We start from the raw sequence: 18,739 nt of genomic DNA, 5'->3' as shown, positions 1-18,739 counted from the left end.
CCTCACCCCCAAACTACTTTCACTGTATTCATTAGTTTCCCCAGGTTAACTCTGTCTGAGCAGCAGCGGGCTCAGTCCTTCTGGCTCGCTTTTGCCCTTCCATTCTATCTGATCCATGGTTCCCAGGACAAAGCAAAGACTTCTGGCTGCAGACGCTGGAAAAAGTAACTCGGAATTTCCTACAATCTCAGCTCCACTTTCTCCTGGGCTTCGGCCCGGGGGCTGGAGTCTTGTTATTATCACGTGGCCGCGGGTGCCAGGCGAGCCAATGGGCAAGAGCCCGCCTCCGCGCCCCGCCTCTCCTCTCGCCGCGCCGGGACTTCGCGCCCGGCCACCCGCCGCAGGCGGAAAAGTTTCTCTGAGGGCGATCGAGCTCTCGGACCCCGCTCGGGCTACTCGCACCGCGGCTGGCCGTTCTCGTCGCTACGCGCGGGCATGCGAGGCCTTCGGCGCCGACACTGAGAGGCGAGGAGCAGGCGGCGGCGATCGGCGTGTCCAGCCTGGTGTGGGAGTCGGTGCTAGTCGTGGGAGGGAGTGAAGGGGGTTGGCACGAGGCTACGGAGCTCCGGGACAACCGGAGGCGGCGGGTCGCGCGGCGATGGGTGCTCCTAGGCTCCGAGCGGCCGCGGCGGCGCTGGGGCTGCTGCTGTGCGCCGTGCTGGGGCGCTCGGGCCCGGCCGGGAGCGGAGGCCACGGAGCGCCGGGACAGCTCTCGGACGATGTTGCAAGGCGTCGGTGCCCAGCCGCCTGCCACTGCCTCGGGGACCTGCTAGACTGCAGCCGCCGCCGGCTGGTTCACCTTCCTGATCCTCTCCCGGCCTGGGTCGCCCGGCTGTGAGTATCAGATCGTTCCCGTAGGGTGGAGGAGAGGACGAGCGGAGTCCGCTGAGGCCTGGGCTCAGGGCGCAGTGTGCACTGCGTGCGCCCAGGCCGCGAGTAGAGCCCCGTGGGGAACGCAGTCTACTGCGTCCTCGCAGGTGGGCGCTTGGCTTGGGGGACCGGACTCCCGCGACCGCAGGAGCCAGTCTGCAAGACCCCCGAAGTTTGCATGTTTTCTTCTGAGTTTATTATGTGGGGAAACTGGCCCACCCTTTGCTTCTCAGTGGTTTAGAGTCCCTGCCTGTCGCTAGTCACTGCATGTGAGACTTTCCCGTAGAACCCCCTCCTCAACCTCTCTGGTACCCAGATTTTTTTTTTTCTTCTCCCGCTTGTGAGTAATTTCACATTAGCAGACCATCAGCCCCCTTCCCGGGCCACTTTGTAATGCATCTTGGTTCCTGTGAGAAGTTGGGTGCGAAGTCTGATCTGTGGATAAGCAAAGGGAGGAAGTAGACTTTCAGAACCAACACCTTCTTCTGCAGCGGCTCTCGGAGGGTTGGTTTGAGGGCCAGCGCCTAGTGATGTTTGGAGAATTTTAAGCCGAGAGGTCTAAAAGGCCTGAAGTCACGGCCAACTCTGTGGAAGAAAATATAATTTACTTGGAAATGCGCGTTCTTAAAAAATGTCAACTCTATCTATTCTCTTCCAAACCCTGATTTTCTTAAAATTGGAGGTGTTTAAGCTATAAGCAAAATAAAATAAAATAAAAGCTGTATTTAAAAAATAGTTGACCTGCTTAAGAAAAAAATCTAATTGCACTTTCTTAAATTTAGGCCTAGGGAAAAGTCTCAGCTCTTAAACAGTCTTAGTAGGTCTTGACAATAGTGGCAGAAACTTTTCAGGCGGCTTAAGAAATCGTGTTTTTGAACCAGTGGGCCAACCTAAAGTCTTCCATCCATTATAAACTGTTGACCATCAAACAAAACGCCTGTTTTAAAAAGCAGTTTAATAAGGAAATAGAATTAACGAGAATTGGATTGATATTTAATGGCTGATTATGGAATGTCTGATGTAGCAACTTTTATTACTCGTGAAAGGGGAGATAAAGGCTTGAGCCTAAAGCAGGAAGACTTTCAATTAGTTGTGGCTAATTCCATTCAATTGCCTCTTGGGGGGTGGGGAGTGGGGGTCGCGCTGCAGCGTTCATGGAAGCAGAATGGCTCCATTGACAACATATGGAATTCAACATGTAAATGCCTGGAGGCAAACACCTATGGATAATAGAGGGATGAGAGAGAAAACTAAACGGGGCTTCCCTGGAGTACCTTTAGAAATTTTTACCAAGTCTAACTTTATCCAGTAGTTTCTCAGTAACAGGTGGCCCACTGAAGGCTGTCAGTACACAGCATTGTGTTTTGTAAGTTAAATGCATTTCAGAAAGCCTTGTGGGCCTGGATTGGAAGTTGAGTTGAATCGAAAAGGGGGATTCAATACCTATTCAAACATTCTTAAAGAGAGCTGACCTAATTAGGATTTTGTTTTGCAGATAATTTGGTGGCACACTAAAAACAAATTACAGTTTATTTGGTTAGCACAGTCTTTAATTACATTTCCGCCAGTAGTAAATTGTCTCAATACAAGTCCACATTCCTTAAATGTATGTGAAAATACATTCCACTTGTATAAATAAGCACTTAGTTTGTTGTCAGGGGCCCTGCTGTGATCCCTCATGGGATAGCCTTCCCATTCTTGTACTTGTGTGACTTCTGACCATCTTTGTAGGTGTCACCAAACCATGTGGTCTTAAGTTCTTTATTGTCAGTGTTTCTTTTGTTTGTGCTCAGAGCCCTAGAGGTCTGTTCTTCACCTCAAAGACCAAAAAGCAACATGCAATTGAGTTCCTCCCCCTGTTATTTGGTGTATTGCAATAGGAGGTGTAAGTTGCTGCTAGTTAAATCTTACATAATTACAAAAGCTTTTAAGTAGATGGCTTCCAAGACCTGGGAGTGAGTACAAAATGTGCCTTGTTCAGCACAGCTCTCCTTTCCTTGTGTAATTAAAAGAGCAAAAGTTTTGTCTTTGGAATAGTTTATGAGACATTCAGGGAAGTATGCTGTGTGCCCTTTGTTTCCTTTGTTGAATTTGCAAGTTATGAACGTCTATGCTGCGTGTGTGTGTGTGTGTGTGTGTGTGTGTGTGTGTGTGTGTGTGTGTTGTGTGTGTGTGTGTGTGTGTGTGTGTGTGTGTTTCCCCACTTTATCCAGTTGTCATTTATTGCCATAGAAGCACCTTGTGTGGAAACTTGAATAGTTGGAGCTAAACAATAATAACACTGTACTCGCTTCTGCTTTTAGAACAAATCTGCGGTTCTTTAATGAAAGTGGCTATTAAAAAAGTAACTGCTTGGAGTCTCACTCGAAAAATCTTTGTGCTTTCAGAGCTCCGAACCCAAAGAGGAAGGCTTGTTAAAATACGTTATTTAGCCAGAGGAGGGAAATTGTTTGATTGCCAGCTGGAACCTGGAGTGTTATTAGATTCTAACTGGAATTTCAGATGATGTATCTTATCACGTGGAAATGTTTGAGCTCTTAACAGTGCTGAGGTGAAAGTCCGAAAGGTAGTTTGTGCTGGTGTGACTTCTTTGGTGTTGGCCTGTTATGAATCCTCTGGAACTGACTTCGACTGGGGCTGGGGAGGGAGTCATAGTGCTTATGGTTTCCACAGCTGTTCTTCTATATTTTCCAGACCAGAACTCGAGCATAGCAGCCTGATTTATGAGTCGCTTTGGATCCGTGTTTTAAAACAGCTACAGCCTGCCTTTTTGTTTTTTGGCTTTCCATATTTCTGCTGAGTTAGCAGCTTGGCAAGGCCCCTGTGGGGTTCAGAAACTCCAGCTCCGCTGTCTTTGCATTTTCAAATTTGAGTTGGAAGACAGATTTCTAAAAAGAAAACTATAGCTAGAACCAAATGTTGTAATATTAATAATTTTCACATATGTTCATTCACTTGATAAAACAAAGAGCCACTCTACCATAAACAGGAGGTTTGATTTTTTTTCCAAGCCTTTGCCCACTGGCTTTCTGGGTATATAGTTAACCCACCCATATATTGGCCTCATCACAACAAATCTTGCAAAAAAAAAAAAAAGTTTCCGGTGGAAGCTGTACTTTCTTGTAATTTCACCTAACAATGAATCTGTCCTCCCATGAATGGTTTCTGTCCTGGATTTCTGTCAAGGAAACACTAGCATTTTATGTTCTGAGTCTCTCGGTGCTCTGTCCATAAAAATAATGTAGGGAAGATGTAGGAAAATGTGGCATCCCCTAAAAAGAAAGTAATTACTTCTGAAATGTATATTACTTTAAAATCTAAATTTAAGTAAATTAAAAGTTCCATGGCTGTAAGTATTTAGCAGTAAAAGTCACTTAAGAATTTTTCTCTTCTTTTCTTCTCCCGCATATAATGTGGTTTTAATAGTATACAGAGCTTAGGCTGGAAGCATTTGCAACAACTGAAATATGTATGGCCACCAGCTCCTGCTGGAAGACATGAAACCAGTGTACCCAGAATGTGCACTGGGCTGCTTCCCAGTTTAAAGATCTTTTGTTGGGGTTTGTGGGGAAGGGAATCCCATCCCATTACCTGTAGAAAACTTTGAACACTCAAATCTCATTTCTCCCAGGATTCTCTGTGAAATAACCCTTGCAGTGAGCTTTTCTTTCCTTTTAATTTAAAAGAAAATCAACTGTATGAAATGCAAATACCAGATTGCCCCCTCCCCATGCTTCCAAACACAGGAAACAATGGCAGGGTGGGGGCAACCTCAGCATTCTTGAGTTAAGTAGGTCCAAATGACTGTCTGTGGAGTGAAGCTAAAGTCCCAGGTGGAGGACTCTTTCCTTGGCTGTGTTTTAAACCATGTGGGCAATCTGGGACTGTCTGGGGTGCTAAAGGCACTCAGGTTTTGTTTGACTGCAAACGTGAGCTGTTGGGCTCACGGCTTCCTTGATGAACTCCAGATGGACTTGGGCTGGACTGTGAGGGGAAAGTGTCTGGCTCCAGCCAGCGTGGTGAGTATGCACAGCAGCGGTTGTAATTGCAGGATTTTTATAGTTTAAAACGGAGCCAGATTCCTCCCCCCCCCCCCTTCATGTTATAACTCCACCAGAACAAATCTACTCATGTCTGTTACTGTCTGGTGGGTCTCTAGGCAAACAGAGTTTGAATAAAATCTTTGCGAGTTCCTTTTTATTTTGTCTTAAGGTGAAACACAGAAATTGGGGCCTACTCTCAAAACAAACAGGGTAGAAAATGACAGGATCTTTAAATTCTAATTGTCAACTAAGCAAGCAACAACCCTTGTTTGTCTGGGTGTGTGATTTCTGTTTTTCTGTTGTTCATGGGAGGACATTCTGATGTAGGTAGCGTGGTTCATGCTTGTCAGCAGCTAATTTTAGTCATCCAAAACTTCTGTTATTTAAAAGTCTTCATTTTAAACACTGAGGAATTAACTTAGGATCAGCTGGCCTCTTCCAGAAAGGAACGTGCATTCAACCACATTGTGCTTGAACCTTGCTTCCAGTGGTCGTCTAACCCATTTAGTCTTCATTATGCTACTTTGGAGGCATGTAAATGGGATGCTGAAACATTTGTTGGGGTTTGTTCCTTTTTTCAAATCTTGATGGTGGACTTTCTAACCCAGAGCACTGAGTGGCTAGGAGTTTGTTACTTGCGGGTAGGAATTGTTACTAAGTTTGATTTAGCCTTTGGGTTACTAAGAAGCACCTTTCTCTTGGTGACCAAAATGCTTGTGCCGCTTGCCCTGCAGTATTAAATGGTTGGTGTGGTTTATTTAGACTGTGTTACATTATTGGGTGTTGAAATTCAAGGAGTTCTTAAAGAACAGGATTCAGGCTGTGGCATATCCTTTTGAGCATGTACATTCAGAAGTATGTATACTTGCAGATACAGGAGCATACCCTATACTAGTAATTTGGTCCCTTAATGCAGAGAAACTAAGAACTACCCACGGAGGTCAACCTCTGTTCTAGTTGGCTGTAATAAGGACATTGGCACTTAATTTTGTGATAATAAAAATGTTTCTTCGGAGTCCTTGTTTCAGTAACCTGCCTAATTAGCCACTTCTCATAGTCTATGATGTCATTGTATCAAGTTGGGGTGGGGAGATAGATGAGAGAGTGAAGCCAACTATAGTTCATAAAAGGTCTGTTCACCATGTGCCAAAAAAACAGCTCTTAAAATGCTTGTGGGCTTCAAATATTTGGATCTGCCAGCCTCTTAAACTAAATTTGTCCTCAGAGTTTGTCATTTGGAATTTGTCACTGGGTTGCCAGTTAATCTGTAGACAGAGCGATCTGATTATTTCTCTTCTTGTCACTGGTGTTAAGAGAGAGAGAGAATCCAAAACCCTGCTCTGCCTAGTAGGTCATTAAGTGATATTAGTAACTTTTAAGAAACCACTTGTAATATTACTTTTGTTTTCTTACAGGGACCTGAGTCACAACAGATTATCGTCTATCCAGACAAGTTCCCTGAGCCACCTCCAAAGCCTCCGAGAAGTGTGAGTGCCCGTTACTTCCTATCTGAGGGTTGAATGAAATGTTTTCCTCTTGGACCATTTCATGGGATGAACCTTGGGATTATAAGGTTTCTTCGAACTTTTAACTAGGGGGATGCCTTTAAGTAGTGTACAGCGTTTCACTTCTTTGGATTTGAGATGGCCTAATTATTTTTTTCTGCTCTTTTGGCATTCTTAGGAAGCTGAATAACAATGAGTTGGAGGCCATTCCAGACCTGGGACCAGTCTCAGCAAATATTAGGCAGCTCTCCTTGTAAGTGAATGTCAGCATCCATCCCATGTATGTTTGTAGGGGCAGCAGGTATTACCTGTGTCAGCTGTTCTCAATCTGTGGGTCACAGTAAGTAACAGGTACTATCAGTATCAGTGGTTCTCGACCAGTGGGTTGCAACCCTTTGAGTGTTGCATATCAGACATCCTACCTATCAGATGTTTACATTATAATTCATAACAATAGCAAAATTACAGTTAAGAATTAGCAATGAAATAATTTTGTGGTGGGGGGGTCACCACATTAAAGGATATTAAAGTTGTCAGCATTAGGAAGGTTGAGAACCACTGCTTTATCTGGACTAGCGTGTACCTCTTATAAGCTGACTTTGTATATGCTTTCCAGGGCATAATAAAGAAAGCCTCTTTAGATTAACTTGTTTCCACTTATAAATCTCAAGTGTTTACTTATTTGCTTGTTTATTTACTTTGGTGGAACCCAGAGCTTCTTGGTTGCTAGGCAACCCATTAAGCTACTACCCCCCTCAGGCATCTTTACACTCTGCTGTCTTTGCTAACCTGACTTCCAGGATTCAAAAGAAGCTACTTTGAGCTTTGGTTATGGTCTGTAGATTCATGTTTAAATTCTGGCATTGCTCAGTGGTTGTCGCTGTTGTCATGGCAACAATGGATGCTGCATTACGTGATGTTTGTAGATAATGCTCAGACTTCCTGTGTAAGGATAATGGGAGTTGGTACTATGCCGTTGAGGTATCTTCTTTATAAGTTATGTGTGTACGTGGATTTGTGTACATGTGAGTGCAGGTACCCGTGGTGTCCAAAAGAGGGCGCTGGATCTCCTGGGTCGGTTATCAGCTGTTGGATGTGGAAGCTGGGAATTGAACTTGGGTTTTCCCAAGAGCAGAATCTACTCTTAATGGATGTGTCATCTCACATCATCTTTTAAGTATGGCTCCAGGTGTGGGAGCCAGGGTTAGAAACCCCAACTGAAAATGTCAACAATAAGTGAAGTCAAGACTTTGCGAAGTTTTCAGGTGCCATTAAAAATTGTGTCACATTTTCTTCACTCTCAGCACATATAGATTGTTTATTTTCATGTATTGAGATCAGTTTTTATCTTTGCAGCATTTAAAAAGTAGCATTTTGTATGTTCCATGTTTAATTTCTAAAATTAAGCATTTTCCCATCTTGACCTTGAGTAATTAAAATTTTACTTGCCTCTAAAGTTAAAACATGTTCTCTAAATAGCTTGATTAAAAAAAAAAAAAAAACACCATTGTTCCTTTTTATTCTAGTAAAGGTGTTAGAAGGGTTGAAGTTATATAGTAAATTTCAGGAGAACTGGTCAATTAATTAAAGTGATCACTCTCCAATTGCTTACATCTGGTGATTTATAGTGGGTTGTTTTTACTGAAGGCCCAGGTCAGCCAAGTCACCCTGCAGCCGCTGTGTCTGCTGTCTCCTGTTTGAATAAGAACTAAGTGGCATTTGATACTGGTGTGGTTTTTCCGAAGATCAGAACCAGAGAGGAATGAAAAAAAAAAAAAAGGCACTTTGTCAAATAAACATTCATTTAAAAAAAAAAGTTTTTGTCTTACCATTGATACCCATTTTCTTTGTGCATTTTTGACATCTGGGTGGAAGGTACCTTAACGCCTCGGGAATTATTCTTGTCTGACCAAGGGGGACCTTTAAAGTTCCTCTTTATCCTGTTACCTTTGTCCTGTGTTTTGGCAGATTGTGTTAACATGGTTGAGAGCCTGGCACAGTGGTGGCTGAGGTCTGCAGTGTGTCTTTTGCTCTGGGATAGGGTGTCGTGACAGCCTAGAGCAATGCAGGGAAAAATTAGGAATCTTCCATACGCTGTTTCTGTATGTGCTTAGCTTTAGTGAGGCTGTGTGCCAAATTAGCGTCAACTGTCCACTTCCTTTCCCTTTCAGTGGTTGTAGTACATCTGGGTAGTCGCTATTTTGTCCCTCTCACGTAATGAGAAGCCCGTTATTGCTTAGCTTAGGAAGCCCCCATGGGTGGTGGTTTATGTGAGGAGCCTTCTTGTGCTATACGGAGAGTGAAAAATAATTTCTATGCCCTCAAAAGGTCTTGAAAAACCTTACTTCTCTAGTGGTTTCTCACTACTAATATTTTATTTTCTCCTGAGAGCTCTTCTGAATATTGCAATATATAGTTGTTACTTCTAAAACATTAGTGTCTTCTGTATCATATTGTGTAGATAGAATATTTATTTTCCCCCATAGAGAAGCCCTTGGAAGCAATCTCAGCTAAATATCAGTACTTTTAAATACATTTCTGAAGTTGCAAAAATTAAAAAAAACTCAAAGTATTAAACCTCATGGCATGACTCAGATTCCTTACTTGCCTTAGTACTATATTAAATTGCATTTTTTGAAGTAATTTTTAAAACCATTTGACCTTTGTTATCATGAATTTTTTTTTGCTTGTTTTTCTATATGTTTTTTAAAGAAAATATTTTTCTGGGCTATTTATATGTTATAAAAATTAGTTGTAGTCTTAAATATATATATATTTGCAAATATACATATATATATATATATGTGGAACTCATAATCTTTATATAAAATCATATTCGTGATATATATCTTCTGTGCATCTTATCTATCTTAAGGATAAAGGTTTAATACTCCAGCTTCATGCTGTTGTTTCTCTGTGCCACAGGACCCTCCCAGTTGGAGTAGCTGGCTTCAGAGATGACTAACTCTGAAGTAAAATATTTGTCTCTTCCTGTAATTGTAGGTAGAAGATAGGAGCTAATGCTGGGTCAGATGGCATCCTAAGTCCAAAGACAGTTCTGAACTCTGGGAGAGAGATGAGGGAATTGGGATGCTCGCTGGAGAGTCACTGGACGTCCTCTGAGAAAGCTTATCTCTGACTTGATAACAGATCTTTTACAATACAATCTTTTTAAATGAATAGAAAGCTCAGAGCTCACAGATGTGTTAGGGCAAGGCATGGGCTGTGTGTGTGTCTGTCTTCTATTTGTTGATTTTTTCTTTTCCTCTCTCAAATTATTGCATAGCTGTGGCAGGATCGGGTTTTTTTTTTTTTTTTTTTTTTTTTTTTTTTTTTTTTTTTTTTTTTTTTTTTTTTTTTTTTGCTTGTTGTTTTGTTTTTCAGAAATGGAATAATGGTGTAATGAGTATGTTTCAAGGTAAAACTGTTGACCACACACTTCATGTGGTGTGGCGTGAGTTATCCAGGCTTCAAGCCCTTTGAGACCTGTGACATGAGTTAGGGCTGTTTAATTTGTGAAACATGGTGGTTAAACAGAGCCAGTAAAGTCTTAGTCTTGATGTTGATGGTTTAAAGAGTACGCCTGACCTGTAGACGTTTGCCAAGTGTCCTAGAGATGAAAGCGTTAAATTGGTGTCTTATCAGTGGTGCTTGTGGACTTAAAAATGAACATTCTCTGACCCCGTCCCTGAAGAGTACCAAATGATGGGATTGGGGCAGGGCCAGGAACATCTGTTGGGACACAACTGTCCTCTGGGTTCTGATCAACTGAGGTAGACATTTCTGACTGTCAGTCAGGTCTAAAATACCAGACAGTGTCACTATGAAGATGGCATTGTCAGCATTTTCTAAAAGTATGCAGGTGTCTGTGTGCCCGTGTGGAAGCCAGAGAGCAATGTTCTTCCTCCACCTCCACTTCATCATCATCATCATTAGAGATGGGGGTCTGTCAGTGAGCCTGGCATTCACTAACTTAGCTAGCCTGGCTGATCAGGCAGCCTCAGGATCCTCCAGTCCAATACTTTACTGACTGAACCATCTCCCCCCCATTGTTCTTCTAAGTACTGGTTAACTTCAGTAGAAAAGCCGTTAGAGAGATTTGTAACAGTATGAGGATCAAATGTTATATCTGAAAACTTCAGTCCAGCTGCGGTGAAGAGAACAGCTTACAGGTGTCAGAGGACTTCACTTCAGTGGCACTGAAGCATGGTGACTGCCCTATCTATGGAGGGAAGGGTCATGCAGATAGAAAGGGGGTTAAAGGTAAAGCTCTCGGATGGGCGTGTAGGTCAGCAGTAGAGTGCAAGGAACCTTCAGTCTCACTGAGGAGGAAAAGCAAAGCTCAGATCAAGAGGCCTGGGATTCATTACCAGCCCCACCCACAGTGGGTCTTTCTCTGTGTGTTCTCTCTTCTTTAAAATGAGAATGATAGCAGTACCTGTCTCCCAGAGTCATTGTGAGGATTTGTGGAGGGAAGGCAGGAAAAGGCATCTGGTACACACACCAGTGAAGAGCGATGAGGAGGGAGATGATTCATTGACCTAGAACGCAGTGAATATGTGTCATATGCCAGGATCTGTTTCAAGCAAAGAGCCCACAAACTGCCTCTTAATGGCAGAACGTCATCCTAGCACGAAGGGAGAGAAAAACTGATCGGTAAGCCAACTTCAAAGGAAAAGGTGGCTTTGGCTCCTGATAAAGGTGTGTTTAGTGAGCCCTGGCAGCTGTCCTTTGATGTGTCAGGAGGCGCCTATATTGACAGAGCCCTACTATGTGTCAGGTTACAGTTCTAAGGTCAGAGGTCAGCAATGAACAATACAGACAGAAATCCTTGCCATCATAGCAGGAATGTCTCACCTTCTCAGGTGGAAGCAGGAAGATAAAAACGGGATAAGAGTTGTCCACAGAACAGGGTAGGTCTTAGAGAGAAAAATAAAGCAGGGAAGAAAGTCTGAGGAATAAGTGTAGCCAAAAAAGACCGGACAGGGAAGGCCAGTGGGATTGCTCAGTGGTACCTGCTGCCAAGCCTGGGGATCTGAGCTCATTCCCCAAAACTCATATGGTAGAAGGAGAGATCCAACTCCCACAAGTTGTCCTGTGACTTGCACCAGTGCACTCATGCACCCACCACCACAATAAATAAGCAAAAATGCAAAAGTAAACAAGCAATCAAATAAAAGGGGATGCAGAGAGAAAAAGATTCACCAAGAAGGTGAGATTCCAGCAAGGTAAGACTGCCCTGCCCAGCTTGCTTTGTATGTCTAGCTGTTACCCAGTTATAAACTAACTTTGTTTCTACCATTCTCCTCTGTGTTTGGAGACTTCTCTATGGCTCATTATCCTATTGCAGGTATATAGTGTATAGTTGGTGCTTAATTAACATATGAATTAGGGAATATTTATGGAAAGCCATGTGTACTTAGCATAATTCAGACAGATCTTGTATACACATAGTCTAAACCTGTGGCTAAATATTTACAGTGTTCAACTAAGCATACTTGGTAAAGTAATAATACTAAATTATACCAACAGCAATAACACTAATTAAAAAGACCAAATTACAAAGAATAAGAGAAGCAATTTAAGTAGCTCAGGATTCATTAGATAGCTGGCTCTACAGCCAGAGCCTGTCCCAGAGTAAGTAGCAAGTGGGACTCCATGGCCCCCTTTGCTTTTGTCTTTGTAGTCACGGAGGGTGGCATTCAGAAACACAGGTTTTTCATGGTGACCTTGCCTTTCACTTTGTGAGTTACATGATCAAGTCCTGATCGAAAAGCAACAGCAGAGAAACAACACACACACACACACACACACACACACACACAGAGCACAAGATTGAACTACTTCACTCAGAAGAAAACTAGCCATATTGGATTTCTGGGGTGAGGGAGGGAGATGCTGTACAAAGTCCTGGGCTGTGTTTAAGGACTGCTGATGACAGGTGGTTGTCCCTACTGCTGGCCTCTGAACCTATTATGGATAATGTATGGTGGTTCTGTTCCATCTTTTGTCCTGTTGTACCTGAGATGTGTTGGAGGAACAGAAAGGTGTGTGAACCACACCCTCCCCTTGGTGTGGGATCTTGAGCTGCTGAGACACTACAAAATATATCACTGTAGCAGGGAGTGTTGACCCTTGATGGAGGGTGGGGACTTTCAGTTCTGTAGAATGGTTACAAAGGTATTGATTGTTAGCCAGCCTTTCTTGTTCCTGGAACAGAATACCTGGGAAGACAAGGAAGGAAGGGTCCCATTTAATTCATACTTTGTGGTTTGAGTTCATCACATCAGGAACGGCTTGGTATTTTGGTGGCCAGGATGCAGAGAAATGAGGCCTCTGCAATACAGGTTTTTCTCTGTTTCCATTTTATTCCACGTGGGCCCCAGCCTATAGGATGGTGCTGCCTTCACCCATGCCAAGGTTTTCTGCCATTGTTAACCCTGTCTGCAAATGCCCCCTCAGATGCAGCCAGAGGTACTCCTCATTAACCTCCTAGGTGCTCCTCAGCCTAGGCAAGTTGTCTAATGAGTTTAGCCATCCAGTACAGAGATTTTTCTTTTATTTCCATTATGAAACTCTTACAGGTGTAGTGTATGTGGCCTCTAGGGGCATTTGTCACATCTTAAACCAAAGGTAGGACTCATGTCTTCCTGAGGTATCAGTCCTTACAACAGCCGGGGCAGTTCCGCTAGTGTAGAAGGCATTCCTCAAGAATCTGAGGGATGAGAGACACTGAGTGGAGTAGGGGAGACTAGGACTGTAGTTGGGGCCACAGGTTTGTGTCTGGCTCACAGTAATGGCCTGTGTGACCTTAGGCAGACTTAATTAATTCTTCTTTATTTATCTATACAAACAATCAGGGATATCTGCCCATCTACGTCCTCTGTTCCAGCCGAGGATCAAATGGCATTCCATACTTGAAAGAGCTCCGAGGAGCTCCAGCAGCCACAGCTGCAGCAGTTGCACTGGGCTGTGGGTTTAGCTCAGGGGCATCGGCCTAGGGCAGTGGGCCAATGTGGATTCTTGAACATGAGAGTCACAGGAGATAGGTGGCATTTAAAAATTGTCTTGGCAGCAGTAGATGAGGGAGAGAGACGGTGCTTTATATTTAGAGCGAATCACCAGTAAAACCCAAGATTTCTTTCAGTGGTCAAAGAGGGGGGCATCAGCACAGCATGATTGATAATAGTAAAGAATTCAACGTTTGTAGTCTAAATGTGCGTTTCTAGGGTGGATTTTGAGCCTAATGTCAAGGTCGATCACTTGCTCAGTGATGGAGAGCAAAGAAAGAGAGGGCTTGGCGTTTACTGCACCATGTGGCTCTAACAGCAGAAAGGATAGCTGGTAAAGACCATCAAAGAGAGGTGATGCCCAGAAGATTTTGGGTATCCCAGGCTTTGAGGTGCAGCTATCACTACCTGGGTAGAATATTGAAATCAGGGAGAAGATGTTGGAGGATGAGTTCATGGAGCTTCTTCTCTATTGGCTGGTCTGGGAGGAGGAGGAGGAGGAGCTCTTAACTTCTTATTTTTTTTTAAGCAGCAGAATATGCCTTTCTCCTCCCCACCCCTTTTTTAGATGGTCAACATACTTTTCCCTTTCAAAATTAGGTGTCCTATGTGGCTTTGAGAGTCAACAGTTGTGACATACCTGTCACCCACAGAGCCTACAGTTGTTGTGTATTTGGAGCCCTGGAGTATGTTAGTGCCACATAAGGAGGTTGTTCTCTCTGGGAGTGACACAGCATTGGCTTCAGGATCATACACAGCTTGGAGCAGAATGACTGAAGAGAAATGAGATTGTAGTACATGGCCCCCCAAACTTAACTGTGTTTCAACTCAGTATTTAGGCTAGGCAGACTTAACCTACTGGTCATCCTAGCTTAGCATGTTTATTAACCTAAGCTTGGATGACAGTAGGTTAAGTCTGCTATTAAATGCATATTAAACTTACAATATTTCCAATGTGATGTGTTTTCTGGGATGTTATTCTATCACAAATCTGGAAATATATATATATATATATATAATATATATATATATATATATATATTCTGTTACTTATATAGGGAATACATATTATTAGTTACACAGTTCTCATGTATTCCAAAAGTTAGACTCCTGGATTAATTTGGAATTCACTTAAGATTCAGTTGCTTGGTTGTGGAATACTGAGTCTATCTGAAGAATTCACCAAGCTTAATTTATAGCTTTTAAATCTGGTATTAGTGATTTTTAGTAGGTTCATAGCTCAGAAATCAAGTCACATATTGGAAGATAAATGTTACAAAACTTTCAAGTAATGAGATGTCTGAATAATTTTATAAATAGGAGGGAAAATCACAAATAGTTGTTTTAACCAAAACCTTCATAAGTCACTATTTGAAAAGAGGGTCACCAGTTTGTCGTATTAGTTAAGAAAGTTGAGGATTAACTTTAGCCAAAAGTAAAACATAGGTTTCTAAGGGGGAATCAACAAGTTTTGTTTTGATTAAGTGGGCATAAACCATACCCAGTGCTCGCCCACATCTGGTTGTAGAGGATCCAATGGAATTTGACCAACTTAACTGCAAAATTCTTCCCTGAGCACATGCTGTCCTGCTGATGGATGAATGGACTAGTGTCTTCCTGCATGCAAAGAGTCTTGCTTTAGAGGCCTCGACCCTTCTCCCCTGTATGTAAACCAGATACCATTGTGTTCATGGAGCAAAAGCCCTACAAAATAAACACATAAGCATCTTAATCCCTTATGTGATATTCTTTTATTGGACTTTACAGTGTTTAAATAAAGCTTGTAGGTAAAAGAATTTAGTGTTCACAGAGCTGTATCTGCGCCACATTGTGAGTTTGCCATCACACTTACTCATTAAACTAGCTTGTCGCCAGAATACAGAATTACTGGGATTTCAATTCTCTTCTTAGAGTGCCTGAATCTGAAATATATATTTGTCATCGTTGCATTGACTTTGACAGCTTTCAGTGTCTTTTCATGGCTCATTAGGTCAAAAGTGGAACCTTGGTCTAGATGTACTGTGGTGTGCAACCTTTCTTCAGATTGGACTGTCTCTGGAGTCATTCCTTGGGTCCAGGCATGGGCCACATTGTTCCAGCCCCAGGTGTCTTTATATTTGCTTTACACTGTGTAGCATGATCACTCTGCTCTCCACTCTACCAATGCCTCAGCTTAGGTTCCACCTTTATGGGATTTTGTTTGTTTGATCAGTTGGTTGATTTTTTTTTTTTTTGATAGGGTCTCACTACATAGTCTTGGCCGGCCTGGAATTGATATGTAGACCAGGCTAGGTGAGAACTCATAGAGATCTATCTGCTTCTGCCTCCTTAGTGCTGGGACAAAGAGGCCTGTGCCACCATGCTCAGCCACTTTTACATTTTTAAGTGCATCTGTAAACATATTTCTTCCAGTTGCATTTGTGATTTTAAAGTTTCTGTTTCTCATTTCCAAATGGAGCCTCCCCAAACATCCTTTCTATTTTTATCCCCATTTGGACATGGCTTGCATGATGGTGTTTGGTGGATGGGAATATTCAGTACACGTTTGTTGGAGGGAGAGAGACATGAATGGATAGCTTGCTCCTAGTTAATCACACAGTTGGTTATTCTGTTCCTCCATCTGTTATAGTTTGTTTTTACTTATTAAATTTGATCCCCTACCCCCAAAAAAACAAGAGTTACAGATTCGACAGAAGTCACTTATTGGACAATCTTTCCAGAGTGGTCTCTCTTGAGGCCCCTAAAATCGAACTCTACTCCCTTGAGCTTGTCCTACTGGAATGCTTGCCATAGGACATCTGTGCTATCAGAGTCTCACATCCCTCCCCACTTGGGGCTAGCCATTTCAAGGGCCACTTTGAAGCACTGGGGACAGCATCTACCAGGAAGCATCTCTATGCCAAGTGAGGCTTGTTCTACCAAGACAGACAAAACAAAGTTCTAGCCAGTTAGCTTTCCATGATTAGGATGGCAAGATTCAACATGCACTGCGATTCTGGTCTAGTTGCTTTTGCCTCATCCTTTTCTTACTTAAGTTTCTCTGATGGCTTCCTAAGGGCCGTGCTTCAGGACTCTTGTTTGTTGAAGACCAAAGCAACAAAACAGTGTTGTAACCAACAGCCCTCTTCTTTCTTTGGATGAAAGTTGCTTAAGTACTAAACTCAAAACATGAAAGGAAAGGCAATTATAAACACAAACACCTCCTTTCTGTCCCTTAATACCACCTGCCTAGCTGTCTCATTCCCTTGTTGTGTAACTTCAGCCAGAAGATATAGCAGTCTAGCAGTCTATAGAGTAAGAATGAAGACAAACAAAAGGAGATTTTAAGGGAATAGTCACATTTCTCTTCAGGTACTTTACAGCATAAGATAAATTTGGTATTTATTTGTGAACTGTCGATTTTATTATGTATGGGCAATTTAAATTTTTCATAGCAAATACAGAAATATAACATGCAATACTCAAAATGAATACACACATATACACATATAAACAAATATGTACGTATATATGTGTATATCCATCTATTTGGAGAGAGAGAGAAGCACTTTTGAATTTGGTCACTGTTTTCTTGGTAATCTCACTCATGACATTGGCCTAGAATAGATGGCAAAGTTCTTCCAATGAAAAAATGCTTACAGATTTGGGCACATAGTTCACTGAATGAGTCTGCCTTTTTTTCTTACCCACCACACCATGTAATTATCAAAGAGTATCATTTGAAAAGAATTAGGAACAGTTTGATATGTTATGTAACTGTTGTACTGTTGTGACCCATTTTTTATTCAGTATAAATGTCTGTGCACACTTGTAATAACTTGGGATTGGAAGAGACATTTTCCTCTGTTGGGAAGGGGGAGAGATAATCCTCCAAAGAGCAATCCTTGGACCCCTCCACAAAGCACATCTGGGGCAGAAGGTCATTTTGGTGGGTTCCCTTCCCAGAGAGACCTGCCCTCCGGTTGTAATTGCTACAACTTACCTCTCTGTGACAGGGAGGAAACTTATAGTTTGGGCATTACATGCTTTAAAACATACGTCTTTTTTTTTTTATATATACCACTTTTGTCCATCATTTGTTTGGCGGGACAGTGTTCACTTTCTCTGTTCCACTGCCTCAGCTTCTCTGTGCTGGACTCCAGATATGCCCACCATTCACAGGCTTAAATTCTCTTGTCCCTTTCTTGGAGGCTTGACCAGTGCTGCTCAGTAGCTCCTCTGTGATGGTGAGAGTCCCGGAGCACAATGCCAGTGTGCACACAGAATAGGCGGGCAAGTGCACCTTCCTGTAGGATCACAGGCACCACATATCTGTGTCTACTCAGAGGGACCAATGAGACCAAGATAGATACTCTGCCACATCTCCCTCTACCCCGCCCCTGAAGCATTGCTCAGTGAACCAAATAAAACAGAATTGATTTAGCCTGTTGTATACAAGCACAGTTAATCCTTCTATGATATCTGGTTATTTACTTGTGGTTTCCAGCAGCCATAGTCTCTTGTTTTTATTATTAAGTGAGAGTTCCTTGTTTAGGCCAATAAAATAGTTGATTCACATGGAAGAAGTGAGTTGACCGTAAATATTTTGCTTACTTTTAAGGAAAATGGGGTGTTACAGATTAAATTACTGCAGAAGACTTGTGTTAAGCATGTTACACTGGGCACATTCATTCTGCTCTGTTCTCTCAGAGCCACCTTAAAATGAAAGTAAGAAAGAAAACACCCAAAGAAAATACCAACAAGAACAAAGAAAAGATCAGAGACCAAATGAAAATGACATAAATGTTCAAAGGCAATGGATTAATCATAAACTTAAGTAGGGAGAAAGTGGAGGAGATCCATGAAAGTGAAAGCTCATGTTGTATGTGTGTACGTGTGTGTGTGTGTGTGTGTGTGTGTGTGTGTGTGTGTGTATGTATGTGTGTGTGTGTGTACATATGTGTGAGCCTGTGTGTGTGTGTATGAGTGTATTGTACATTATCTGTGTGTGCCTGTGGGTGCAGGTGTGTATTTGCCTGTGTGCATATGTATGTGTCTGTGTGTGTGTGTGTGTGTGTTCCTGTGTGTGCTTGTGTGTGTGTGTGTGTACACACATGTGCATATGCTGTTAATCCTCAGGATAGTTCAGGAATTCTAAACCTAAAAAGGTGAAGGTACCGCCATAGGACTGGGGAAAAAAAAAAAAAAGGCTTAGCTAAACCTCGCTTCTAAGAAGTATTGTGAAAAACAAAGAAAAACAAACAACAACAACAAAAGAAGAGGTATGACCCGGACATTTTCATTCCAAACTCCTAGCCTAGTGACTGCCCTG

At 42.4% G+C, this 18,739-nt stretch overlaps 1 protein-coding gene across 1 annotated transcript in view; it reads left to right on the top strand.

Annotated features, from left to right (window-relative positions):
• Positions 1-321: 321 nt before the first annotated feature.
• Lrig3 (leucine rich repeats and immunoglobulin like domains 3) overlaps positions 322-18,739 on the top strand; it is a 48,843-nt gene continuing 30,425 nt past the window's right edge. The window contains exons 1-3 of the mRNA XM_027392273.2: positions 322-834; positions 6,329-6,400; positions 6,597-6,671. Of these exons, the coding sequence (XP_027248074.1) occupies positions 599-834; positions 6,329-6,400; positions 6,597-6,671 (383 nt within the window). The 5' untranslated portion in view covers positions 322-598. The remainder of the gene's footprint in view (positions 835-6,328; positions 6,401-6,596; positions 6,672-18,739) is intronic.

The sequence above is a fragment of the Cricetulus griseus genome (genome assembly GCF_003668045.3).
Source record: "Cricetulus griseus strain 17A/GY chromosome 1 unlocalized genomic scaffold, alternate assembly CriGri-PICRH-1.0 chr1_0, whole genome shotgun sequence".
In the NCBI taxonomy this organism is placed as follows: domain Eukaryota; kingdom Metazoa; phylum Chordata; class Mammalia; order Rodentia; family Cricetidae; genus Cricetulus; species Cricetulus griseus.
Note: the sequence above shows the minus strand (reverse complement) of the source record. Positions and strands in the feature narration are given on the sequence as shown.